Source organism: Arctopsyche grandis, chromosome 13 (genome assembly GCF_051622035.1).
Source record: "Arctopsyche grandis isolate Sample6627 chromosome 13, ASM5162203v2, whole genome shotgun sequence".
NCBI classification, from domain to species: Eukaryota; Metazoa; Arthropoda; class Insecta; order Trichoptera; family Hydropsychidae; genus Arctopsyche; species Arctopsyche grandis.
The window spans coordinates 23,887,285-23,914,869 of NC_135367.1; the positions used below are offsets into that span (position 1 = coordinate 23,887,285).

At 35.4% G+C, this 27,585-nt stretch overlaps 4 protein-coding genes across 4 annotated transcripts in view; 3 read left to right on the plus strand and 1 right to left on the minus strand.

The window, feature by feature from the left end:
• Positions 1 to 14,978, plus strand: part of LOC143921039 (RNA helicase aquarius) — a 46,635-nt gene extending 31,657 nt beyond the window's left edge. The window contains exons 7-26 of the mRNA XM_077444136.1: positions 2,188 to 2,301; positions 2,384 to 2,487; positions 6,743 to 6,854; positions 6,931 to 7,144; positions 7,213 to 7,261; positions 9,365 to 9,600; positions 10,131 to 10,348; positions 10,420 to 10,589; positions 10,667 to 10,798; positions 10,981 to 11,121; positions 11,664 to 11,954; positions 12,025 to 12,220; positions 12,288 to 12,412; positions 12,486 to 12,646; positions 12,722 to 12,989; positions 13,070 to 13,241; positions 13,329 to 13,499; positions 14,145 to 14,342; positions 14,411 to 14,584; positions 14,661 to 14,978. Coding sequence (XP_077300262.1) covers positions 2,188 to 2,301; positions 2,384 to 2,487; positions 6,743 to 6,854; positions 6,931 to 7,144; positions 7,213 to 7,261; positions 9,365 to 9,600; positions 10,131 to 10,348; positions 10,420 to 10,589; positions 10,667 to 10,798; positions 10,981 to 11,121; positions 11,664 to 11,954; positions 12,025 to 12,220; positions 12,288 to 12,412; positions 12,486 to 12,646; positions 12,722 to 12,989; positions 13,070 to 13,241; positions 13,329 to 13,499; positions 14,145 to 14,342; positions 14,411 to 14,584; positions 14,661 to 14,906 — 3,492 coding nt within the window. The 3' untranslated portion in view covers positions 14,907 to 14,978. The remainder of the gene's footprint in view (positions 1 to 2,187; positions 2,302 to 2,383; positions 2,488 to 6,742; positions 6,855 to 6,930; positions 7,145 to 7,212; positions 7,262 to 9,364; positions 9,601 to 10,130; positions 10,349 to 10,419; positions 10,590 to 10,666; positions 10,799 to 10,980; positions 11,122 to 11,663; positions 11,955 to 12,024; positions 12,221 to 12,287; positions 12,413 to 12,485; positions 12,647 to 12,721; positions 12,990 to 13,069; positions 13,242 to 13,328; positions 13,500 to 14,144; positions 14,343 to 14,410; positions 14,585 to 14,660) is intronic.
• Positions 14,979 to 16,875: 1,897 nt separating this feature from the next.
• On the plus strand, positions 16,876 to 21,890 carry Cbs (Cystathionine beta-synthase). The gene is made up of 11 exons (XM_077444148.1): positions 16,876 to 17,235; positions 18,780 to 18,900; positions 18,974 to 19,080; positions 19,269 to 19,436; positions 19,653 to 19,834; positions 19,902 to 20,141; positions 20,218 to 20,350; positions 20,422 to 20,596; positions 21,188 to 21,322; positions 21,391 to 21,581; positions 21,687 to 21,890. The coding sequence occupies exons 2-11, from the start codon at positions 18,797 to 18,799 to the stop codon at positions 21,758 to 21,760; spliced, it is 1,509 nt and encodes a 502-aa protein (XP_077300274.1). The 5' UTR covers positions 16,876 to 17,235; positions 18,780 to 18,796; the 3' UTR covers positions 21,761 to 21,890.
• Positions 21,891 to 22,350: 460 nt separating this feature from the next.
• PQBP1 (poly-glutamine tract binding protein 1) lies at positions 22,351 to 23,954 on the plus strand. The gene has a single exon (XM_077444440.1). The coding sequence runs from the start codon at positions 22,384 to 22,386 to the stop codon at positions 23,290 to 23,292; it is 909 nt and encodes a 302-aa protein (XP_077300566.1). The 5' UTR covers positions 22,351 to 22,383; the 3' UTR covers positions 23,293 to 23,954.
• LOC143921230 (uncharacterized) lies at positions 23,916 to 26,938 on the minus strand. Its single transcript, XM_077444439.1, has 3 exons — positions 26,534 to 26,938; positions 26,116 to 26,460; positions 23,916 to 26,005 (listed from the first exon to the last, which is right to left on the minus strand). Exons 1-3 carry the CDS (start codon positions 26,698 to 26,700, stop codon positions 24,028 to 24,030), a joined length of 2,490 nt encoding a protein of 829 aa, XP_077300565.1. The 5' UTR covers positions 26,701 to 26,938; the 3' UTR covers positions 23,916 to 24,027.
• Positions 26,939 to 27,585: the final 647 nt, after the last annotated feature.

The following is a 27,585-nucleotide window of genomic DNA, read 5'->3' on the forward strand; positions in this document are numbered from 1 at the left end:
ACATATGTAGTAGGTAGGACGGTTTTTAGCCAATTTAATCGAGGAACCGTTTCAACAATGAAATCAGAAAAATTGGCAAACTCTGATAGGAAACGGTCGACCTGGAGTCACAAATATCCAAGTCTGATCAGCACCGCTGCAGAAATACTCGGAATAAATTCTTTTCAATCGAGGTCAAACTATGGCTTGGACCCGGGAACCTCTTAGTGGTAAGCATTAACGCAACCACCAAGCTATACTGCTATATATATACAATATATATAATAAATTCTTTTCAATCGAGGTCAACTTACCCGGCGCCTCTCGGTCCTAGGCAAAAGCCCAACCACCGAGCCATGCTGCTGGCTAGTATTTTATTCTATATTAATATTATTTTTCATTTTACATACATACATCGATATACTACTTTTAGAATAATTTTAATAAAGCATCATAGAGACATCTATGAAATCAGATAAATTGGCAAACTCTGATAGGAAGCGATCGACCTGCAGTCACAAACCGAAGTATGGCCAGCAGCAATCAGTGGGACTCGAACCCGTGACCACTATGTTCGTATGCTAATCACTATTTCACGCTGCTGGTTATATATGTACATATGTATGTATGTGTGATAATATCCATTCTATATTATCACTAAAGCCCGGACCCTGAGGGGGCCGTTTATTGTTCAAATGTTGTAAATGCATTGTTAAAGGTTTGTCGAACCTTTTTTACAAAGCATTTACAACAATTGAACATTAAACGGCACGCTTCCGGTCCTACCTCTAATTATCACAGCGTCAATTTGTCCTTGCCTTTTTTTTTTGTATCATTTGGTCATCGTTGGGCTACTTGTTTCTTACCCACGTATTTCTCTATCAATCTCTTCTTGTCGTTCCAAGCATACATACAATGGCGGTCACATAAATCGCATCACTTTGAAGAAACGTGTATTTTTCGTATTACGTGCACCTTCCGTTTATAATCCCTACTCAAATCAATTTGGAAGGTGGATTATATCCCTGTGAAACCCTACTGTAACAGTTCTTCAGTATTCTTGAATGTTTAATTGAGAATATCCCAACTGATTTGAAATGTCTCTTGTTGAAAGTCCATATTTCGAAAAGTAAAAATGTTCACTCTGAAGTTGTTTGTTCTCCACTGAAGTTGTTTGATGGTGTTTTGACATTACTATTTGTAGATTAAGAACAACGCTGCTTCCACTTCATGATAACACTTGAAAATGAGGTCAAAATATCGAGGACGATCTATTTAAACAAAACTCTAAAAAAAATTCGAACCCAGAATGAAGTTATAGCTTTTAAGACCCGAAAGTCGTAATATTCAAGGTGATGCAATTTATGTGACCGCCAGTGTATGTCATATGCTAAAGCCACAGCGTAGTGCACTGGTAGAGCTATTGTATAATAGTAGAGAGGTCGTGGGTTCAAGTACGTGCTACTGGCGAGATCTTAAAACACAGATCGACCATCTCCTGCTAGAATTTTCCGATTTTTCTAGTTTAATTGTTGTGATGGATCTAATAAATCGGTATCCTCCCCACGAATTCGAGTCAAAGTCGAATTTGTTTAATTTTATAAAATGCTACTTACATACATATGTATATGTATAATGTATATCTCACAAATTTTCTGTGTATCAAAAAATTTGTTGATTGTCCATATATGTCTCTATTATATTCTATGTTCAGTTTTATTTAAAAATATTTACAATTAACGAAGTGAAACGTATAAAAAGCCTTGTAAAAGTAATCTAACCACATGTGTCACCTTGGGATGATTCCTGGCGAATAAGTATGATGTTACTCATAAATATAATGTCTATAGAGCAAAAAAAGGTTAACGATAGAAATTGTCAATAGTGAACCCATTTAGCGCCGAAGCTTAATGATGTACTATGTGGTAAATGGATTATTGCGCACATTGCGATCGTGCACACGACAATCGATGCCAAAGAAATCGCGAATACGGAATATCTGGTACTCGAGTTCTATTTCACCTATCTGTCACCACTATTTAAATATGATTTCAAATTTATAAATTTATATATGTATGTTTATAATTTATATAAGTTTAATACCATAATGGCATCATGGGAAAATACAAATAGAAACAGCTGTTGTATTATATTTGGTGTGCCATTGGTCAATTTTCTATCTTAAAAGCTCGTTTTATTTTTTTGCAGTTGTTACAAATGCTGAAGTTTTATGCAAGATTTGAAATAAGCGATGAAAGCGGAGACCCCTTAACTGACCACGACATGACTTTGGATCATTATTCTAGAATAACTTCATTGCAGGTTGTTTTGAAATATCTACCTATATATTTAAGAATCTTCTGTTTGTATGTTGTACTTACATATACACATTGGATAATTTCAGAAAGCTGCTTTTGCCAAATTTCCTGATCTGAGAATGTTCTCTTTGGCCAACGTGGCTAGCGTAGACACTCGAGAAAGCTTGCAAAAACATTTTGATAATCTCAGGTTAGTGCAACATTATTTACACATGTGATATTATTATTGCTATTTTCATAATTGGATGTGATGTATGAGTGGAATTTTGTGTCTTTCATTTGGGCCTCGCGGGGATGTTTTATATATGCGGCTGGTTCTACATATTTTATTATTTTGTTTCTTTTCTTTTCTGTTATATTTTTGACCATTGTGGCCCATTAGGAATGCCTGTAATGCTGCAATGGTCCAAACTTTAAATAAATGAATAAATATTGCTGCTGGGTGTGGATGCAAGACATTCCCTACTATGTATTCTGTTTATTTGATATTTTTCTTTTATGTTTTATAATTTTTTTCTTCTTTTGCTTTTTTCTTTCTATTGTTATGTATTTTTATTTTGTGTATTTTGTGCCACATTGGTCATTTGTAGACCATTATTGCACGTTAGGTTCATCTTGTAATTCTACAAATGGTTCAAAACTATAATAATAATATAGTATATATAAAAACAGTGTGTCGGTAAATATATATATAAATATGCATATTTGCATATTTGCAACACGTGGGGACAGTATGGGAATTTCAAAAAAAAAATTATACGATACCAGGAGCATATGTTATCCAAACAGGTGTAGCGCGATACTTTATCCGCTATCTTATGCAGGGTAGCGGGGAAGTGGGGGGGTCTGAAGTCGGCGATGCACAGGACGTATCACTTCATAATTCGTAATTTCTAATTCGTGTATCAATTCCTTTCCGAAACCACCCGTTTCGATTTCGATATGCGGTAGCCTCGGCGCGGCGGGGGGAGGGGGCGATGGGGCGCCCCCTCGGTACGGCAGCCTCGATTACTGTTTTAGTTCCGGATCCCGATTACTGTTTCAGTTCCGGATCCCGATTACTGTTTCAGTTCCGGATCCCAATTTCTGTTTTAGTTCCGATTCCGATTAATTACACCGTTCGACAAATGACGATTTTTTTTTGGTTCAGTGACGAGATATGACTTTTCTTATAGATCTATGCCCAGTGAACACGAATCTAGTAATAAACAATGTTGATTGGCTCGAGATTCGGAGATATATGTATGTGTTTTTTAAATCGCGTGATTTTTCTATATCTTGGTGTTATTCGGTCGGTGTCTCAAAATCTGTCAATTTCCAGTTCAAAATTAATATTGAAATCTATAGTTTGGTATTTTATCTTTCATTTGTAGCACTTTTCAGCTTTCAAATCACTCGTAAGTAGTCGTTCAGTTCAAATCAAAAGTCAAAAGTACGTATTTTCACTTGGGATTTTTTCCCACTGTTAATACTATTTTATATTGAGTATTTTCTATTGAAACATGTTTAGCGGAATGAGGTGCAAGTATATTTTTAATTAAAGCAGTTGCTTTCGTTCTTCCCGTAGATTGTTTGCTTGCGATTTTAGAATCGGGATATATAATGGATTCAGCTGCGTTGTACAGTCTAATGAATTGATTGTCTGATGGTGCTTAACAGTTTTGTATGCCGTTGTTAATTCCGCAGCACATTTTAAAATGTCTTCTGGAGATTTTTTTTAAATAGATAGGAATATATATTTACCGATGACGATGCAGAAATTAATTTTAAATTGTGATTTCCTGAATTAATGTGGTCTCTTATGCTTGATTTTCCACCATGACTTACTGATATAAAAATGTTACAAATCTAACAAAATGCTTCGTATTCATTTTTCCCTATTTCAATACTTGGCCGCTCTTTTGTGATATCGTCAGAAAACTGACATTTTCTTTTTGGCATGGTTGTTGAAATTAGTCAAATTCAAATTAATAACTAAAATACCAAATTAATAATTAACAAATAATGAAACATAAATCTTTTGTTTGTTGGCCACTCATGTGAATGAATATGCCGCGTCTCTTTTCACGATATACATATCATTCCAAGGAGATAAAGAGAGATGGAGCGTGTTAGCGAACAACAATACGTACTTAACACGCACGAACGAAGGCACGCACGCACGCACGCATTAAACAATAATTATATACGATAGGATGTTCTAAAAAACTTACATATAAATCTCGGTTTTTCATACATAAATAATTTTCGGAAAATTGGGTTTTCCATAATTTATAGTTTTCGCGCGTTCTTCTTCTAGATAGTAGCTTATTTAAATCATTTAATTATTTGTGCATATTCAGGATCTGCCATTTTACGGCTGTGATATTTGTTATAATAATATATACATATATGTAATAATGATCTTATGAAAGTTCATAGGGCTTATAACTCAATTTAATTTATAAGAAATTATTTTTTTGCATAATATAATATACATATGTATATATATTTACATTTTTTTTTTGATATAAAAATTTAAAACTCCAACAAATCTTAATTTTCTGAAACCAGTGAAAGCCGGTCGACCGATTTTGAAAAAAGGAAAAATACAAGCTCGTATTGTACCTACATACATATATGTTATCTTATCAAATATTTTCACTGTTTGACAACTTCATGTGTCATATATTGACAGAGTCCTTACGGAAAGTTTTACAAAAGTGGGCTTTTCCATGCTTTCTGGAATGGATAAATGCGAAATACATTTTTTGTTGTAATTATTTTGTATTCTAATAATATTACATACAACTATGTAGCTGAATTGTCTGGCGCTGCTCGGAGGTGAAGGTTGAAAAAAAAAGTAAACGTGTAACGTTTTCAAAAAAATTTAGCAGCTCATGATCTTAGTTAGAATGCCAAGAGATAAGACGCAAACTTTTGTACAACGGATTTGCATAAACCGGCAACCTATGTAAATACACGTGTACGTCAGTGGCGGCTCGTGAGAATTCAAAGTGGGGGGTTGCAGAGATGAATCAGGCTGTAGTAGCTCGTTGACAATACCGGTGACCAAATGTAAACAAAAATAGCATGTATATATACTATGTTGGGAGGGCTGCAGCCCTCCAGCCCATATGGACGACAAAAATAGCATGAATATATATTACTAGTGTTGTACCCGATGACATATCATCGCATGGGTGTTGGCATATTAAATTATTAAATAAAAAAAAAATTAATAGAAATGTGTCGTTGGTCATGTGTTCGATCCTCACGCCGTCTAATTTTTTTCAAATACCTTTTAAATATTTTTAATTTAATATTTATATTTAATTGTTTAATATGAAAACAATGGTAAAACTACCTACATATAAACAATATAAAACACCGATAGAAAAATTAATTAGTTAAATAAATTTTCAATAGATGGCGGTAAACTCTCAGCCAAGCGGAAAGATTGGTATCGATTAGAATATACATATATAGAAGTTTTTTTCTTTTGTTATTATATATATAAATATATATATATATATATATATATATATATATATATATATATATATATATATATATATATATATATATATATATATATATATATATATATATATATATATATATATATATATATATATATATATATTGTTGCGTAGGGGTGGGTGGAGGATCCAAGTAAAAGGCCAAAGTCGTTTCACAGCATTTATTGGTGATTAAGGAGATACACGCACTGCCAGTGCTCCGTCCAGAATGTCTTAATATCGCCTTATAACGGATCGGTCGCTCAGGGCATCTTCGACGTCCGGTTTTTTTACCTATTTTTATGGTCACGTACTATATGTGCCACGGAAGTCAGTCCCACGCTACCGCTGTGGGTTCTGAGAACTCTACCGGAATGCGACCGAGCTACCGCTACCCCCGCTAAGTGCATTCGAGGGTATCTCATTGTTAGCCGACTTGTACTTAAGCCTGGAGTTAATCCTCGAAACCAATTATAACGGTCACACATTATCTGGGATGCTACTCGGCCTAATCCGATTGTACTTACTCGGCGGTGTACGTAACAATATCTTCGTATAGGTTTTAATAGTATGTCGAATCGAAACGACTATTATATGTAGTACGGCGAGCGTTATCTCAGACAGACAGACAGACGGAATAGCGAATATGATACTTGGAGGGCTGCAGCCCGCAAACCAATATGAACGAGCCGCCACTGATATACATATGTAAATACTCGAAACGTTCAAGAAAATAAAATAATTACAATTTAGGTCAGGACTTGAACTCTAGACCTTTCAATCAATAGTTCCCCTTCCTGCCGTTCTTCATATTATTAACTTTCATCACACAATATAGTATGTATCTGAAAGCATGACGAATTCTGTTCATTAATTTTTTTACCATAGTCAGTATTCAATTACAATGTATATGATATGTTAGTAAAATTGAATTTAATTCCAAAGTGTGGAGAAACTAAGAGCTATAGCGACACATTTGAATTTGGTGCCGCCGCCTGGTTCCGAACATGAAGCTGCTTGGCACCGTTTAGATAAAGAATTCCTCCGGGAATTACTGGTGTGTACATATTCTATCAAATACATTTGTTATAATAGTCTTACTGCGCAGTTGTAATGTGTTTGTTTGTTTGCAGATATCTCGACATTCACGACGGCCGTCACAACTTGAAGAATTGAATGCGATGCCTTTGTATCCGACAGAAGAGGTCGTCTGGAACGAGAGTGCCGTCCCGTCTGAGTATTATAACGGAGAAGGCTGTCTAGCTTTGCCCAAGTTGAATCTGCAATTTCTCACATTGCACGATTACTTGTTGAGAAATTTCAATCTGTTCAGACTGGAGAGTACTTGTGAGTTTGATTTATCTACATATATCGTTGATTTCACAATACGCTCATATGTATTTATATATTTTCAGATGAAATTAGACAAGACATCGAGGATGCCATTAGCAGATTATCACCGTGGTATGTGTATTTAATATTATTTATATATTACGATAGCATTAATACTTATCGCTATGTTGTAAATACATATGTACATAAATAGAATTATCTACTGTCATTGAATAATTTATTCACATTTTACAGACGCAATAATCGTATCATTAAATTTTATAAACTATCTGTGTTCTGTCTCCTTTTCATATTTTATATATTTATTATGACTATTATCAAATTGAAACTTTTTTAAAATTAACCCTTTGAATGCTGACCAACGCCGATCGTGATTTTGCCAATAAGTCCATGGGCCTGAAATACGCCGATGGCGTTGTTTATTAAGTATGTAAAAAATAAACAAGAATACTACCCACTAAGTCTTTCCAGGTAGCATTGAACATGGGTCGTGTAATCCGTGTCAATGTTTATAAAGACTGGTTGACTCCGGAATTTCTGAATTTATGACCATATCAGAATTACAATATGGAAATTCCTAACTGCCGAGTATTTTAGATTGTGGCTTGGCATATAGATTGTGAGCATTACATTTTAACAATGAGGAAGATTCAACTAGTTTTGGAAAAATACGTTCATTAATAGACTTGTTTTGTTTATTTTATATTGTTTATTTATTTATTTTTTTATTTTATATACGGCCGCAAAGACCATTGAACAATAATAATATAGAATATACATAGAACAATAAAACAAAAAAACACAATATTAATATAAGAAAAGAAAAGAAAAAATATGAGTTTTAAAACTACATAATTGAATAAATAAATGAATGAATTAAAACAATAAAATAAAATGCATTTAGCATTTGTATAAATTAGAAAAATGATGATGAAACAATTTTTTTAAACTATATTTACTAATATTAAAAAAATCAAATTGGCTAAATTCGTTTCCCAATTTTTTTTATAACTAGTGGCATAATTTTTGATGTGGAATAAATAGTTGCATCTGGTAAATCTCCCCGATGTATGAAAATTTATGAGGTCCACTAATTCACTACAGTCCATAACTCCACTGTAGAAAACAAAACAGACATAATAAATCATTGATTATTCTCCTGTCACAAAGTTTGATCATATTCAATTTAATATACTTGTTGGTGACAGGGTTGGTGTTGTAAGATATATTAGAGAGTCTAAACACACCTTTACAAAACTCAAAATCCTCGGCGGTACTTATCTAGGGTTTGTTTGGATTAGCTAAAATTTTTATACCTGCTAATCTATTGGATTTCTAAATAATTCTAGTTGGAAATGTTGGCAAAATTTTTATCGTGGTGGGCTTTCAACAGAAAAGACGTCAGCACCCAAAGGGTTAATATTTCGCAAGTGGCAATTTTTCATGCCATTCCAAAAGAGCTTGTTTTTGGATCGTCAGCCATATTTTAGATATCAATAATCTGTTCTTCTTTTTTTGGTACAGTCGCGACAATTCACCCGTCCATAGAATATGCCTCAGCCAGCTTAATTGAAACATCTCAATGAAGAGGGTTAACAATTCATTATCAACTTCCACATATTTAAATTTGTAATTCTATTTCTCCTTGAACTTTTCGAATTGTTTTGGGTTAACTTTTTTTGGTACAGTTGATTAAATGTTGTTATAACATTTGTTTCATTCACCCGTACACCTTGTATCAGTCAGGATTATTAACCGTTCCAAATTCAAACGTGACATCAAATGACCTGCGTTTGACTTGCTTAATATATGTGTACACTTCATTTGCTTCTATAGGCTATGATTACTTTTACTCACACATCGAAAATTTGTCCTAAATGTATTTTAAAGTTCATCTGTTTCTTCAATTTGTATCTGTGACCTATTGCTTTGTGTCAAGAGCAAACGCTGCGAGGACCTGAAATTTGAGCTGTTGAGCCAGTTGAGCCAGATTCCGTTTCCTTTTAGTACTTTCATTTCTGCTGCCTTTAATCTTAAATCCGAAGTCTGGAAGTTAGTTTCAGACTGTGTGACTTAAAAATAATTAAATTGTCTCCCGGATGAATGAACTCCTTACTGTTCCTATTCTCTTGTCTGAGAATTCTTCTTTCGTCCGTCCAATGAACTCTATTCTTAGAATGCTTTTATATACGACTCGTTTCGTTCATCTTCCAGGAAAGCCGAAGATGATGACGTTTTTTTCGGGGGTTGGGCACGTATGGCACAACCGATCACAGGTTTTGCCGTAGTCGAAGTAGCCAAGCCGAACATCGGCGAGAAGAAACCTTCGAGAGTACGCGCAGACGTCACCGTAGTCTTGTCTGTGAGGAGTGATATAAAAGTAGAATGGGAAAACCTCAGAAAGCACGATGTATGCTTTTTAATAACAGTAAAACCAACACAAGCAATCGGTCAGTATCCATTTTTATATATGTACTTTATATTAGATATTATACATCTACGTATATAACCAGCAGCGTGGACTAATGCTTAGCATGTATGCTTTCGAACTGGTCTCGGGTTCGAGTCCCACTGAGTACTGCTGGCCAGACCATGGTTTGTGACTCCAGGCCGATCGTTTCCTATCAGAGTTTGCCAATTTATCTGATTTTCTTCGAAATGGTTCCAACAAATTGATCACAATTTTCGAGTTTTCAGTATCCCGAATTTCGCTGATTCGTATAAAAATACTGCAAATTTGTACATAAATGTCTCGCAAATTTCAAAAAAGAGTTTTTCAGCATCTTGTAATTTGACGTTTATATTAAAAATGTTTAGAATTTATCCATAGATGTCTCCGTGATAAATTTGTTAAAATTATTCTAAAAATTGTATATCGATATTTGTAATTGGCCAGGAAGGTGCATTGGGGTTTGCCTGTTAGGCCTTCCCGATATTTGTTTGTAAAATATATAATTGACACATCCAATTGCCATTTTAGGTACAAAGTATGATCACCGAGCTCCATTTTTACCCCAGACTGGATTAGTCTATGTGAGGGGATGTGAAGTAGAAGGCATGCTGGATGCCGGAGGACGCGTCATCGAAGAAGGCATAGCTGAAAAACCTCAGTTAAGCGGCGACACACGAACTTTCAGAGTCAGTTTGGATCCGAATCAATACGCTCAAGATCTAGACGAAGCCAGTAAAGGAAAAGAGGTATAGTATTATATAATGCAATCGTTGTGGTTTGAAACAATTTCATATGAATACATATATGATTATGACAGGATGTTTACGAGTCCTTCAACGTGCTGATGCGGCGTAAGCCTCGAGAAAATAATTTCAAAGCCGTATTGGAGACTATCAGGGAGCTGATGAATACGGAGTGTGTGGTTCCCGATTGGCTGCACGATATCATACTGGGATATGGAGATCCGGGACAGGCTCACTATTCGCGGTATGTCGTTGTCTACTTTGCGATGTGGTTCACTCGAAACAATGGCTCGTTTTGATAATGCGTTTTTTGATTTATAGCATGTCTAACGAGATTGCCACGATGGATTTTAACGATACGTTTTTGGATATGGATCATCTGCGACACAGTTTTCCCAATCATCAGATCAAAGTCAATACGGACGATCCTAAGAAATTGTTGCCACCATTCCGGTAAGTAATTTCGAAATGCAATGCAATGTTCTCATCGGCGAATCCATCTTGTTTGTTCACCCAAATACTGTTGAATGAGTGAGAAAACAAGATAGGCTAGCAGTGAGTTGTAACATGTGCTATGACCCAGAACGTACAATGTATTCAGCTTGTTTATATTTTAATTTTAATCATTGTTTTAGACTAACATTTGACGAAGTTCTTCATAAAAACAAAGAAAACGGCACTGCTTCAAAGGAATCATCCAACGAAAAGGAAGTTATAACTGTTGAACCACACGTTCCACCGAGTAGAGGACCATATCTTTACAACGAACCTAAAAAGTAAATTTGATACAGCTATCATCATTTACAGCCACTCACCATCCACTGTTGGATGAAGGCCTTTTCAATACGCTTCCATTCGTCTCTGCTTTGCGCAACTCTCATCCATCTCACCCCACACATTTTCCTAATTTCGTCTACCCATCTTCCCTGCGGTCTTCCTTTTACCCTTTTGGATTCTCTCGGGTACCATTCTAGCACTTCTTTTGTCTACCTTTCGTCCATTCTTCTAACCCCGTGGCCCATTGCCATTTCAATCTCTTTACTCTAACCACTATGTCCACTACCCTTGTCATACTTATCACCCACGTGTTCCGCTTCCTGTCTTTCCTCATTATGCTGAGCATACAGCGTTCCATAATTCTTTGAGTGTAGCATTTTGGCGTTCAATGTCCAAGTTTCTCATCCATATTCATTCGTCCAAATGCACTCCATCCTAATTTCATACGTCTCTTTATTTCTTCTATACAGTTATATACCTATACTTTAGTTATAATAAGTTATGTAATAATTCCTAACGATTAATTCATATGAAATTTTAGAAATGCCATTCTTTTCACTCCGACCCAAGTCGAAGCCATCCGAGCTGGGATGCAACCTGGTCTTACTCTAGTCGTGGGTCCTCCAGGAACGGGAAAGACAGACGTAGCAGTGCAGATTATATCGAATCTGTACCACAATTTCCCATGGCAACGCACCCTCATTGTGACACATTCCAATCAAGCTCTCAATCAGTTGTTCGAGAAGATCATGGCTTTGGATGTTGACGAAAGGCATTTGCTACGTCTCGGTCACGGTGAAGAGGCTTTGGATACCGACAAAGATTTCTCAAGGTATGAATCTTTTGTTTAAGTGTGGCATGTTTGATGTTTGTTTGTTAATACACGAATTTCTTGTTTTTAGATATGGTCGAGTGAATTACGTCCTCGCTAAAAGGATCGAGTTGTTGGAGTCAGTCCAGCGGTTACAGGAGAGTCTTGGAGGACAGGGAGACGTCGGAGCCACGTGTGAAACCGCTGCCCACTTCTTTTTGTATCATATTGTGGCTCGTTGGGAGAAGTTTTTGTCTGTTTGTAAACCGAAATCCTCAAAAGCGAAGGTATGGTATTTTTTTCTGTTACTCTTTTATAGTCTGATCAATTTTATAACGTCTATTTTATTTGTAGGAGTTGCCGTTGAATTTAATATCGCTTGAATTTCCATTCCATGGATTTTTCGATAACGCTCCGAAGCCATTGTTTAAAGGAAAGTCTTATAAGGAAGATATGGACATAGCTGAGGGATGTTATAGGTTTGTATTATATTTTTTTCGTATTATATGTTATCTGTCATGCATGGATAATTATTTTCTGTTTACTTTGTAGATACATTGAAAGAATCTTCGAAGAGCTGGATGAGTTCAGAGCCTTTGAATTGTTGAGATCTGGTTTGGATAGATCTAAATATTTGCTAGTTAAGGAAGCTAAGATTATAGCGATGACTTGTACTCACGCTGCGTTGAAGAGAAAGGAGTTGGTGGATATGGGTGTGTATTTCAATGATAAAGTTTTCAATATGATATGCATCGTTTACTAATAAATCTATGGTATTCATCATCAAGGTTTTAAATACGACAACATACTGATGGAAGAGTCGGCTCAAATCCTCGAGATCGAAACGTTCATACCGCTGCTATTGCAAAATCCTCAAGATGGTTTTTCTCGGTTGAAACGGTGGATCATGATCGGCGATCATCACCAACTTCCGCCTGTGATTAAAAATATGGCATTCCAGAAGTATTCCAATATGGAGCAGAGTCTCTTCACCAGAATGGTCAGACTCGGTGTTCCGACGGTAGACTTGGACGCTCAAGGAAGAGCTCGTGCCAGGTTAGTCCGAATTATATTTGAAATTAATAAAAAACTGTAAAAGCAAATCACTATGCCGAACATTTTTATTCTCATTTTAGCATTTGTAATTTGTACAATTGGAGGTATAAATTACTTGGCAATTTAGGACATGTGCTCAATTTGCCGGAGTATCGAATGGCCAATGCCGGATTCTGTCATGACTTCCAATTGATAAACGTCGAAGACTTTAATGGTGTCGGTGAGAGTGAACCAAGCCCATACTTTTATCAGGTTAACTATATTACATTGCATCATGTTACTTTTATACTTAATTTTTTTAACAGTTTCTTTTATAATGTCAACTTTTTGTTACTTCAGAACTTGGCCGAAGCTGAATACGTCGTAGCCGTGTTTATGTACATGCGTCTTTTGGGTTATCCGGCTGAAAAAATTTCGATTTTGACTACATACAATGGTCAAAAGCATTTGATAAGAGACGTTATTAATATTCGATGTGCTGATAATCCTCTTATTGGAAAGCCTTACAAGGTTTATACATACATATATTAGTATATTAACTACATACATATATTTAACCCTTTGAATGCTGACTGACGCCGATCAAGTCCATGAACCTGAAATACGCTGATATGCGTTGTTTTTTGAGTATGTAAAAAATATACAAGAATACTAACGGCTAAGCCTTTCCAGGTAGCATTGAACATGGGTCGTGTAATCCGTGTCAATGTTTATAAAGACTGGTTGACACCGGAATTTCTGAATTTATAACCATATCAGAATTACAATATGGAAATTCCTAACTGCCGAGTATTTTAGATTATGGTTTGGCATTTAGATTGTCAGCATTACATTTTAACAACAATGAAGAAGATGGAACTAGTTTTGGAAAAATACATTCATTAATAGATTTCTTTTGTTTATTTTATATTGTTGCAAGATATATTAGAGAGTCTAAACACATCTTTACAAAACTTGAAAATCCTCGGTGGTAGTTGTCTAGGGTTTGTTTGGATTAGCTACAATTTTTATACCTGCTTTCTATTGGATTTCTAAAATAATTCTAGTTGGAAAGGTTGGCGAAATTTTCAGCATGGTGGGCTTTCAACAGAAAAGACGTCAGCACTCAAAGGGTTAAGATCTACATACGTAATGATATTTATAACATTTTTATAGATTACCACTGTGGACAAGTATCAAGGTCAACAAAATGACTTTGTGCTAGTTTCGTTAGTTCGAAGCCGAGCTGTTGGACATTTACGGGATGTTCGTCGTCTGGTCGTTGCCATGTCTCGTGCTCGTCTTGGACTATATGTGTTCGCTAGAGCGTCGCTATTCAGGAATTGCTTTGAACTCCAGCCTACATTTTATCAAGTAATTTTGTCGCGCTTTAAATTGATTGTCAATATGTGCATGATTTATTAATGGTTTTGTTATTTCAGTTGATGTCAAGACCATTGTTTTTGGAATTATGTCCGCACGAGTCGTATCCTTCGACGCGTTCGATCGATTCTCCTCCACCGTCTCCGTTGGAGATGAGAGATATGCAACACATGGCTCAGTATGTGTATGATTTCTACTTGGAAAAAGTTAAAGTCATCAAAGACAAATTTCAAGTGAGTACTCGTCTAATTTTTTTAAATTTTATTTTATTTTTGTGATTGATCTTACTATATAGTGTTTTTCGATCAGGATTCTAAGAAGGAGTGGTCGGCACCGGGTGAGGGGGTGAGTCAGAAGGGTGCTCAGAAGAGTATAGCCCAACATCCCGGAGTGGACCACGAGTCGGACAGTGACGAAGGAGAGCCGTCCGAAGAAAACATTGAAAAACCCCCCAAAGCGAAGAAACCGAAGAAGAAGAAAGCTGAAGATTCTGAAATAATCGAATTTCAAGTCACTGAAATCCAAAATGAAATCGAAGAAATGGAAACTACGTAGATTTATATGATATTTCCTGAATGATTTGATGTGCGACTTTTGTAATGATGAATAAATATAAATTTTACATTACTTTTTATATGGTTTTATTCAGTGGCGGATCAAGTAAATGGGGAGCCCAAAGCGCATTTGAAAATTGATGCCACTTCATTAGAAAAAAATGTTATCATGCTTTTCAGTATATGATTTTTCATTAGGATTTTACAAAACCATATTTTTTTTATTTATTTACTATATGTACTTGAAACACTAACAGTTTTTAGAATAAAATAGGTACTATTTTAAAATACCATGTAAAATAGGTTTTAATTTTATCTATTCTCGGCTTGCGAACGTATTGTGTACAATGATAATAATTTATAAGTTGTAAATTTTGGTAGAAAGGCCCATTACGGGGGGCCCAAGATTTAAGGGCCCCAAGCGCGCGTTTATTATTATGTTTGATAAACCGCCGCTGGTTTTATTGAATCAAGAGACTTTAGTTTAAAATATCATGATTTTATTGATATTTATTATTAGCAATAGTTAACCAGATCTAATACGCATCATATATGGAGCTATTATAAAATGGCGCAATGAGTTTAAAGATGTTTTTTTAAGACCAGCTGTACTCATATTTATAAACGCCTTTTCAGGAAATACATATTTTGACTCGGATATTATCGTAATGCGACAAACATCAATTTGTTTTTGTATATTTTCATTGCGTATTGAAAAATACCGAAAATACCCGTATAATTATTTTCCAAAAACATATTTCTAAATACTTCCAATTATTTAAAACGAAGATCAATAAATAACAAAGAATCATGAACGTACATTTATGAAAAAATGAATTCATTTTCTGGAATACTCTTATAAAATTCTACACAAGACTAGTTAAAATTATACTGAATGATTAGGCACATATTTTAAGGTTTCAACATTCGATTTCGTTTCATCACTGAACTATGGAAGTTGCACTCTTGAGACATCCAAACTTTCAAAGATGCTCAACGAGAACTAACGCAAAAAAATTCAACAAAAAAGCGTCAAGGGGTATTTGTATGTTATCCGAGGGTGTTAACCTTTTTTTGTAGAATTTTATTGCGCAAGTTCTTTTTAAGCGCATTTGAAAATTAGGACTTCTCGAAACTGAGCCACTATTCAGTGCATTTTTCCGGAAACCCTAAACTATACATTCATCAAATTAAAAAATCCTTCGGCTGGCGCATTTGTTCCTGATAAATGGAAACAAAAATTGACTAATTTGCCAATATTTTTGTAGGAGACATCATTTTCGCCGAAGAATTTGTATATCCATCCATCTATTTGGTAAAAAAAAATTCTATTACATAAAAAAGTTACTGGTTTTTGTTTCCACCACTTACCAGGACAGATAGGTAAAATCAATACGAATGGTCACCGTAACATAATGTAACAAGTAGAATTTACATTACTTCGAAAAGGTTAAACGATCATTTGATAACATATAAATATGTAGGTGTATATTAAAATTACAATCAAATTATGCGATTGGAATAAATGCAGTTAGTAACTAAATATATTTCCTTTTTAAATGCTTTTTATTATTACTAAATTATATTCACAATGCATCTTATATCTATTTTAATGGCTACTGATCTACTGATCATTTTCTATTTTACAATTTCATTGTATTTTTGTTAGTAATTATAGTATTATATTATTCTAATGTACAACATAATAGAAAAAAACAGCTCATAATACATCTTACATTAACTAGACTCTCTAGAGTCGACGATCTAAAGCACATTGTGTTTAGATAATCTGTGTTTATACCTGAAGGGTATAGACATTTTGCTGTAATCACCGAGACTCTTCACAAGTGTGTTAGTATGGATATTATTGATTCTGTCATAGACTCTAGTGGCTAGTTTGTTATTAATGTCTGTGACTAACGGAATATTATATTTCCTTTTGAACAATATGAAAGATAAACATTTCATGTATAAGCGAAAGTGAATACGAAGCGATTAGCTGTGTTGCTATTTTAAAATCCAAACGGACGATAAGTAAACGGATAAATATAAAACGTCTGCTTCCGCGTTTCGGTATTAAATTTTACCTATTCACAAGCTTTTTTTTTATTATATCTGTGAACGTTTTATTTTCCACGTCATATATAATATTATCATTACAATTCTGTTACACACAAAAGAGGTGAAGTGAATACATTTTGTATGTAATCACACACACAAAAGACGGTTGAGGTTATCGTAAGTCTGCGATCGAACACGTTCGGTCGTTTTTAATTCAGTATTCCAAAACGTGGCCGCTTTAGCTGACGTCTTCTCGCCTTTATTCGCCGGTAACTCATTTTTTTAAATTAGCATAAGATCGTATTGTCAGAAATCTGCATAGCATGCTGCAAAAAAACATCAACTCAATTCAAATTTTTTTTTCACAATAAAAAAAAATCGTTGCAGTCTCGTCTAGGCTCAAACAAAACGATGCATGTTTTTTTTACTTTTTAGTTGGTCGTAACAGTATGAAATCTCGGCATACGCGTTTACTTATTCTAAAAATATATAACATGGAAAGCGTTTTAATAATGTTTGTATAAACGTTCGAGTATTTCACCATCCGCTTCATATGTTGTTTTATGTTTTCGATTAATGCGATTCCAATTTGAATTATTTTGTATTCGGTGATTATTGCCCATAAAGCGCTCGCCCAAAAGTTTATGAAATCTCTATATCGGAACATCTGGCAGCCGGAAAGTCCATCATACTAACGATAACTATCATACTAACGCGAACTCGAGTGCCAAATATTCCATATTCGCGATTTTCATGGCAAAAATTGTCTTTTGGGCGATCGCAATGTGAATAATAATCCAATTACCTTATTTTGACACATTACAAACGAACAATGATCATGAGAGAATTCGGCTTTGACTGTTATATATTCAGTATCGATTTCTAAAAACATTTTCATAGTTTTTAAAATGTTATTAGAAATCGATAAGTGTGAGATTTTTCAAAATTTTTAGTCAATTGGATTTAGTATCTTCCCTTTTAGACGTCTTCTTTTTAGTTTGTTTATACAGGTTTTTCATTCCAAATTGACCCTTTTTCATTTCAAATCGACACTTTTTCACTTCAAATTGACCTTTTTTCATTTCAAATTGACATTGAAAAGGGGTCAATTTGAAATGAAAAAGGGTCAATTTGGTATGAAAAACCTATATGTAAAACATGAAACGCTGCAACAATGTGCTACATTCATATATGTATGTATATATGTATTGGTAAACAGATTATTCTAAAATTATACTAAAATATCGATCACGGAACATTTGGCACTCGAGTTCTTGTTAGTACAATATTTCGCGTGGGTAGATTTCGCTTTCGATTGGTGGAGTTTTTCGGTGCCAGATGTTACGTGATCGAGATTTTAGAGACTTGCGCGATTCGATTTGATTAAAATGAACCTTTCGCATTAAATATATTGAAATTGGGAGCTTTCTCAAACTCCTAATTCCACTTCTTGACTTTTAACTCAATGAGATCATTTTCTGAGAAGAGGATATTATTTTATTTAGGTTTAAGTTTGTACCATTGTGGCATTACAGCAGTCCCTAATGCGCCACAATGGTCGAAAATATTGATTCATAGTAACCTGATCATCACTTTCAATTAATCCTAGTTAGACTTGAACTCCAGCAGAAGCAGATTCGAATATCAATTATTTCTAAAAGCTTCTCTCGTAGGAGCTTTATTTAATATATTGGGGTTCTGATCTCATTTCGGACTAGGTATAAAAGAAGATGATCGATTCCTAGCTCATTTTTTTGGTATACACTGACTATTAATGAAGCTAAAATTAAGTTAGTATTAATTTTAATTTCAGAAATTTGGTAATTCATCATGGCTCAACGGGATATCAAATTTGTGAGTCCGGATACTCCATCTCGGTGCACATGGAAATTGGGAGTGCCTCCATCATCGACACCTCATACGGTGGTACCTACGTAAGTTTGACAATATCTTTATTTTTATGGAAGCAAATTCGGACGTTTGCCATTTATTTTACATCTATTTCAGCGTGCCTCGTCCTAAAGTGATGCCAAACATTTTGCACGCCATCGGAAATTCACCACTTGTGAAATTGAATAAGATTCCGCAATCCATGGGCATCAAGTGTGACATGTGTATGTATTAGTTTTTAAAAAGTATTTTTTGTTTTTGAACATTGAACCATACGAATTTAAGTTGTTATTGAAAATATCGCCTTGACGTAAACTCTTATCTGAATTTGTTATTGTTAGTGTTTATAAGATTGATTTATCTATGAATATGTAATTATGTATTTGAATATTAACAAGATATATTTTTGTAGATGCAAAATGTGAGTTTTTAAATCCCGGAGGCTCCGTAAAAGATCGTATTGGTCATAGGATGATTGAAGATGCTGAAAAGAAAGGTCTTTTAAAACCGGGTTCGGTAATCATTGAACCAACTTCCGGTAACACTGGTATTGGATTGGCCATGGCGAGTGCCATTAAAGGTAATGCAAGCTTATTCTTTAGACATTAGTTGGATATAGTTTTGCATGAAGAATCCAACCCATATGACTATTATTTTGAGGATGGGAAGAAGTGGTGAAATCTGCAAACATTCGGTGAACATGCATACGATTTTTACCAGTATTCAGGGTGACCATATATGTTCGACCGTGGGGCAGAGTAATCACAATAGTTTTAAATTTTTATGTTGTGTTTAGGTTACAGATGTGTTATCGTTATGCCTGAAAAAATGTCCGACGAAAAAGTGAACGCTTTAAAAGCTCTTGGTGCTGAAATCATCCGAACACCTACGGAAGCTGCTTTCGATTCTCCCGACAGTCTCATTTCCGTCGCTCATCGTTTGAATAAAGAAATACCAAATTCGATCGTTCTTGATCAGGTAATTCAAGTTTGAAATTACTTCGAACTAAAAAACACATATCGCTTTAACAATATTGAGTTTTTAGTATCGCAATGCTGGCAATCCGTTGGCTCATTATGACGGAACTGCTACTGAAATCCTGGACGCTTTCGACGGGAAGGTTGATATGGTTATAATTGGAGCAGGAACTGGAGGTACTATAGCCGGTATCGGCAGGAAATTTAAAGAGCTTTGCCCTACGTGTACAATCGTTGGTGCCGATCCTGAAGGGTCTATACTTGCCGTACCAGAAGAGCTCAATAAATCTGATGTTAACTTTTATGAGGTATTTCAAACTCAATACATATTTAACAGTGTTCTAATTTCTTTAACAAACTTTATAATTTAGAACTCATTTTTAGATGGAAGGAATTGGTTATGATTTCATTCCTACTGTACTGGATCGATCAGTCGTCGATAAGTGGGTCAAATGTAATGATAAAAAATCTTTGCCGATGGCGAGGAGGCTCATTCGCGAAGAAGGATTATTGTGTGGTTTGTGATCATTATATATTTTTAAACTATTATTATCAATTCATGCATTGGTAATGAATGTGTAATTGTAGGAGGAAGCAGTGGTGCTGCTATGATGGTGGGGCTTGAAGCTGCAAAAAGCTTAAAAGAGGGTCAAAAATGTGTTATAATTTTACCAGATGGTGTGCGCAATTACATGACTAAGTTTATATCAGATAGCTGGATGGAAACGAGGAATTTAAAAGAAACTGAAGATGAAGATTTCTGGTGAAAATCATGAGATATATTACTAGGCCTGCTCCCAGAGTTGCCAATTTGAATAAATATTGTTGCGTAGGGGTGAATGAAAGGCCAAAGTCCGCTTCATAGCATTTATTCAATGGTCCCAGAAGTTCACACGGAACCACCGCTCACTTCAGAATCATCTGATCTACTGTGTGTACCTCCTTATAAAGGAAAAGTTGCACAGCACAGCTTCCGCGATCCGTTAATATGTGTATTGTCTAGGCACTTAAAGGTCTACCCTGGCGAGTCTATTGTTTACGCACGTACTCGCCCAGGTCTGCGAGAACTCCAGCGTATCCTTTGTTCGGGCACTTCTGAGTCCCGTTAGCCTCATCTGGGGTTTCTATTGTTTATCTACGAATGCACTTAGACAGTGGATACTCTCTCTCATGTTCCCACGTTACAATATGATAAATTGGACTCAAACTTATTGCTGATGATCCTTTTGAGTTTAATTTACTATTGATATTTACTTTAATATACTGTTATTAGAGTTGCATCAAGGATCAGGCCTAAATATTATATGAATGTGAACTGTCCATATAGAGTTTTATAATATTTTTGGTTATTAAGGTGGTGGAAATCAAAAGTATCAGCTTTGAAGATGGCACCGTCTCAAACTATTTCGCTTTCAACGTCATGCTTAGAAGCATTCAATGTAATGAAAACTGGAAAGGATTCTCAATTAACTGTTCTTGACGCTACAGGGTATTGTTTTCTTAAGTCTATAATATTCGTAATGATTACATTAAATAATATATGTAATATGATTACAGCTCAATCAAGGGTATGGTGACGATGAATAACTTGATGAACAGTTTGACGAATAAAAAGGTGGTCTTCTCGGATGCAGTCGAAAAGATTCTGGTCAAACAATTTCGTAAAGTAGACATTGAAACGTCTCTCGGAAAGACATCGAGAATTTTAGAAAAAGAGCCATTTGTAGTGGTCACAAAAAGTAATTCTGGTATGTGAAATGTGAAAGTGACTTTAATTTAATTATAACCAAAATGGAGCTCTATTACATGTATATATGTATGTATGTATGTGCTTATGTTATTTGTTGTTTCAGGTGCTGAAACATTTGTTGGAGTTTTGTCGAATTCAGATATACTTAATTTTATGGAAAGAATTGAGTTTTTTTGATAATAGCATTCAGAGACACAACAGGGCATTCCAATTTCACATTTGATATTTTTTGTAGAATGTTACATATTTTATACAAATTTACTGTATACAAAATAAAATAATATGTTTTCTAATGTCAAATGATTTTAATTTTCGTATATGGTCTGAAAAATCGAATGATTAAATATTACATGCTCTTATATATGTGTACGTAAGTACATATATAGAAATTTGACAAAATATAATAGAAATTTAGATATCACGAGAAAACTGGTTGACCGATTTTAGAGTGTGACCAGTTTTCTCGTGACCAGTTTTAGTGTGACGGGTGATCACGTGTGACCGATCTAGAGCGACCGGTTGTCCTGTGACTGGTTCACATTTGACTAGTAATCATCGAATTGAAATAGTTACTATACCTTCAATGATACTTCTGTTCATTACTAACCGATAGCAATAAATTAATTAATAGTGTGCATTGTTACAATATGGTATAGTGATAAGTATTTCTCTAAGGCTATAGTGCTTCTCCTACATAGTTTTTCAAATTTAAATATTGATTTGTTTATTTTATTGGGTTTTTAAGAGATGGCCGTGATTTTGGGTTTTTATTCCGGTTTGACTGTCACATTGACAACGCAATGCCTTTGCCGGCTGCATTAGCGGCCCGTTTGGCTAGGAGAGGTATATTGAGGCCTGGAGCGCCTGGGGGCGCAGGCGTCGGTGCAGAAGCTTCTAATGAAGAAATCATCGCTGAAGATTATGATTCGGCGCGCGACTCCGCAGCCGGGGAAGCCGACGCGACTTTCTGGGAAGGGGCCGACGCTCCTTCAGTGGACCTGATCAAAGGCCACCCAGGATGCCCCAACAAGAGCAACATTTACCACGAATGCACTCCGTATTGCGTGAAGCGTTGGCGAAATGGCATCACACTCCCTCCTGACCATTACACGCACCTCAAGAACAAACTTCTCGACAAGTATCCTCTACCAAATGGCTGGCAGGAAGTCTACGACGAGGGTTGCGCCCAACACTATTACTGGAACGTTTACAACAATCTAGTATCTTGGCTGCCTCCGACGCATCCCAAAGCGGCTTTTTCCGAGAGCGCCTCTCATTTGAGGGAAGAACGCTTGATGAAGGAGGGCGACGAAAGCGATAACAGTAGCGACGAGTTGTCCGACCAAGAAGTGCCCCAAAGGAAGAAAGAAGAGCCTAGAGTCGAACGTGAACGCGAACGGGATAGATATAAGCGCGGTCGAGACAATAGAGACAGGCCCGAAAGGCGGTACGACAAACGCTCCAAAGTGAAAGATAACGATTTGGATCCCATGGACCCGGCTGCCTATTCAGACGTGCCTAGAGGAGAGTGGTCCTCCGGTTTGGAGAATCGAAGCGATGCCAAAACTGGTGTGGATACGACTGCAACAGGACCACTGTTTCAGATGAGACCTTATCCTAGTCCCGGTGCGATCTTGATGGCAAACAACAAAGGGAAACCACCTCTTGCCGGTAAAAAAGGAGTCTCGTTTCCAGAAGCACCAAAATAAGATTAATTTTGTCTGTATTTATGATAGAAATGTATTTTGGTATAAGATACGATTATGATGCCAAAATATCCATTGCTTTCACTGACTCAACGAATGTAAGTTTTCATGAGACACCCAGTTTATTGCGATTTTGTTCGTATTGGGATTAAGCTGGATAATTTTGGTCACTGAAAGACTCTTGTATGTATATAAATAAATTTTAATTTGACTTCTTGTGTTTTTTTTGGCTAATATTGGTTTTCATCACTGAAAGGATTGAAATTTCTTTCTACATAACAGATAAGAAGTTTCAAATGTGACCGACTATTTAATGTACACCACAAAACGTCTACATGTCTACAGACAAAATGATTACACGACAATGTTTCTAATGATATCCAAGATTGAGACAATGTTTGAATATTGAAACACAATTCTATCAGATTTATACTTCTCCACAAATTTTGCATCTTCATGAATTTAGACTTTATAGTCAATTTTAGCAGCAATATAAAAAATAGAAACATTTCAGAATATGTCCACATATACTCTTTTTTATATCTTGTAAAAAACCACTGGTCTAGACTTGCAGGAAACATTGATAGTTGATTTAAAATAAATATGTAATCAAAGGCGTTCACTGAATTATAGATAATTTATTATGAAATTTGATACAATAAAATAGCTATAAAACAAAAGGACAGTACATTTTGGCATTATTTACATTTACATACGTACATATATATCTTTGACTTATCATCTATTAACTTTAGACTTCTTTTTATTTTTTGTCTGTGATGAAATACTCGATGCTATGATTTTCTTACGTATATTTATCTTACTAGTGTTAATATCGTCTTCAGAGGAACTGTCCGAATGGGATGAGTTGGCAACATTTGCTTTTTTGGAACTCGTCTTCTTCCCATTCTCCTCGCTGTGAATTTTAACAGAAGAATTACGCGATCCTATAATTCTTCGCAGAATATCCGACTGTCTCGATACAACGTCTTCATCCGACGACGAACTACTATCTGGTACCATTGCTTCCGTTAGTTTAGCTGTGAGATTTTGAACAGGAATCGCTTTTCTTGACAGAGTGTCTTTTTTTCTTGACGGTGAATTGGATTTTACTTTTAAAAGAATATTCATCTTACTTTTCATAATATCCTCATCAGAGGAAGAATCATCGGATGAATCGCTTTTGATTTTTGTCTCTTTAGAATTGTTGGATGTATTCTGGGATGAACTCTTACGAGTTGACTTATTTTTGGTTGGTGACTGTGAAGACGTTTCAGTCAAATCTTCAGAAATGTTTGTCTCTTTAGAATTTTTGGATGTTTTCTGGGGAAAACTTTCACGAGTTGACTTATTTTTGCTTGGTGACTGTAAATAGCTTTCAGCTAAATCTTGAGAGATGTTTGTCTCTTTAGAATTGTTGGATGTATTCTGGGATGAACTCTTACGAGTTGACTTATTTTTGCTCGGTGACTGTGTAAAGCTTTCAGCTAAATCTTCGGAGACGTTTGTCTCTTTAGAATTTTTGGATGTATTCTGGGACAAGCTTTTACGAGTTGACTTATTTTTGCTCGGTGACTGTGAAGAGGTATCAGCCAAATGTTCGGAAATGTTTGTCTCTTTAGGATTGTTGGATGTATTCTGGGACAAGCTTTTATGAGTTGACTTATTTTTGCTTGGTGACTGTGAAGAGCTTTCAGCTAAATCTTCAGAGATGTCTGTCTCTTTAGAATTGTTGGATGTATTCTGGGATGAACTCTTACGAGTTGACTTATTTTTGCTTGGTGACCGTGAAGAGCTTTCAGCTAAGTCTTCGGAGATGTCTGTCTCTTTAGAATTGTTGGATGTATTCTGGGATGAACTCTTACGAGTTGACTTATTTTTGCTTGGTGACTGTGAATGGCTTTCAGCTAAATCTTGAGAGATGTTTGTTTCTTTAGAATTTTTGGATGTACTCTGGGGCAAACTTTTACGAGTTGATTTATTTTTGCTCGGTGACTGTGAAAAGCTTTCAGCTAAATCTTCGGAGATGTTTGTCTCTTTGGAATTGTTGGATGTATTCTGGGATAAGCTTTTATGAATTGACTTATTTTTGCCCGGTGACTGTGAAAAGCTTTCAGCTAAATCTTCAGAGATGTTTGTCTCTTTGGAATTGTTGGATGTATTCTGGGATAAGCTTTTATGAATTGACTTATTTTTGCTCGGTGACTGTGAAGAGGTTTCAGCTAAATCTTCGGAAACTTTTGTCTTTGTCGATTTCTTAGGAGTTTTGCTTTGCCTTTTGCTTACATCGCCTTTCGATTCTAGTCTACTTCCTGCTATTTTATTCAAAATATCAAATTGCAAAGATGTGTTCTTGACAGACGAAGATTGCTCATCCTCTGATGAACTACTCTTAATCGATATATCTGTTTTTTGTTTCTTCTTTTTGGACTTCTTTTCTGTACTTTTATTTAATTTTACTTCATCTTTGCTGTTACTATTAGAAGACAAATTAGCTTTTTTGACTTTCGGCATATCGTCAAATGTGTCTGAATGTTTTCTTTTGAGACTTTTAATCTCTTTAACAGGATCAGCGTCGGAGTCGTCATTACATTTAGAAGACTCATCCAGTTGCTTAGGTTTAGTACCGTCGAAATTAACATGAGCAATGGTGACTTTATTATGATCGTCATACATATCGGCATTATTTTCTTCAGAATCGAGAGTATTTAGTAAACTGCAAACAAAAAACATTTAAATAATAATGTATGAAATCTGGGATATAAAGTATCGCTCGGTGAAGAATCTGGAATAAATAATGGTATAGGATACGAGATTTTTTAATACCTTTCATCAATATCTCCTCTTATATATGGTAACGCTCCGAACAGATCCAGCACAACGATGGTGAATGGAATCTTCTGTCCGACTTCGAGTTGGTCGCCTATCCATTTGGTGTGGAGATTATCAGTCGGCCGGGGGATGACAACGTTGAAGATTTTGTGGACCAGTACACTGAGATGGGTTATGCACTTCTTATTGATGATCCCGTGTAGCTTTGAGCCGACCTTGGGTTGAAATACGAGGAAGTCCACTTTGACATCCATGTGGATCTCGGCACTGTCCTGACGAATCGTTCCCAGGTTGTTTAGCACTTGAACGTTTTTGTAGCTAATAACGATTCCCTGCAGTCTGGAAACAAAGCGTGAAGAGTTTTATGAAAGAAAGTCAGGGTAAGTGGAAGTGAATAGATTGAAAGTCTTACTCTGGATCGAATTTGCCTATTTTGTTGTCGAGTATCTTGAGTAGGGAAGCTTTGGGGTTATGCAAACACCAGGGTAGGAGAGAAAGGTCCAATTGGCGATTTCGCCATACCAATCCTCGGCCTCCATTTCTTTTGCCCCTTTCGGCATCATCTTCTTCTGTAGCCATTGAAATTCAATGATTTTTTTTACTGATCTAGGCTTGATCAACGCCCACGCCAAACCTGACAGATGATCTTGGCCATATGACTTTCCACCGATGTATACTTTTATGAATACAAATTTTTATAATATCTTAAATGGTAGATACCTAATCGTGTTTCCATGAATGAAAATTTCATGTCAACACAGATCAATGCCTTGTATGAGAATATGTGCTCGAATCAAACTCAAAATTTCAGCCGATTGTCAAATGGAAATATGGAAAGAAATATTTGACCTGTTTTTTCTTTTGAAAATCTTTATAGTGGACGCTTATACTTCCAGCAAAGCTATTTTGCATATTAATTTTAGCATTTTGTGAATTTTATTATCCGTCGTTGTATTCACAAATTTTGCGGGCTTACAAAACTAATATATTTCTATCAAAAAGTGTACACCTCTTAAAAGGTACTCGATAATTTTTAACTTCGAGATCCAAGTGGCCAACGACTATAGCATGGCCAATTATTAAACAACATCTCGTATACGTCAAGTGAGTAACTATAATATATATTTAATATTCATTATTGAGACTAATAATGAATATTAAATGGTGGCACCCAAAAACTCCATCAATTGAAAGTCTGGGAATCATTTTTTGCATTTATATTTTGATACATATAAGTGCAAGCCTAAATACAAAAGTGGGTATATACTTCCCCCGACAGAGAGAAAAAGGAAACGAAAAAAAATCTTACCTAAAATAATGAATATGAAAATATGTACATTGTTATTGATTTATTTTATTACAATACATAGTACTTGTTTATTTATTTTACTAAAATACATTTTATATTTTATATTGAAACCCCCTATCAAATGTATCTATAGAAAAAAAGACCAATATGATAAG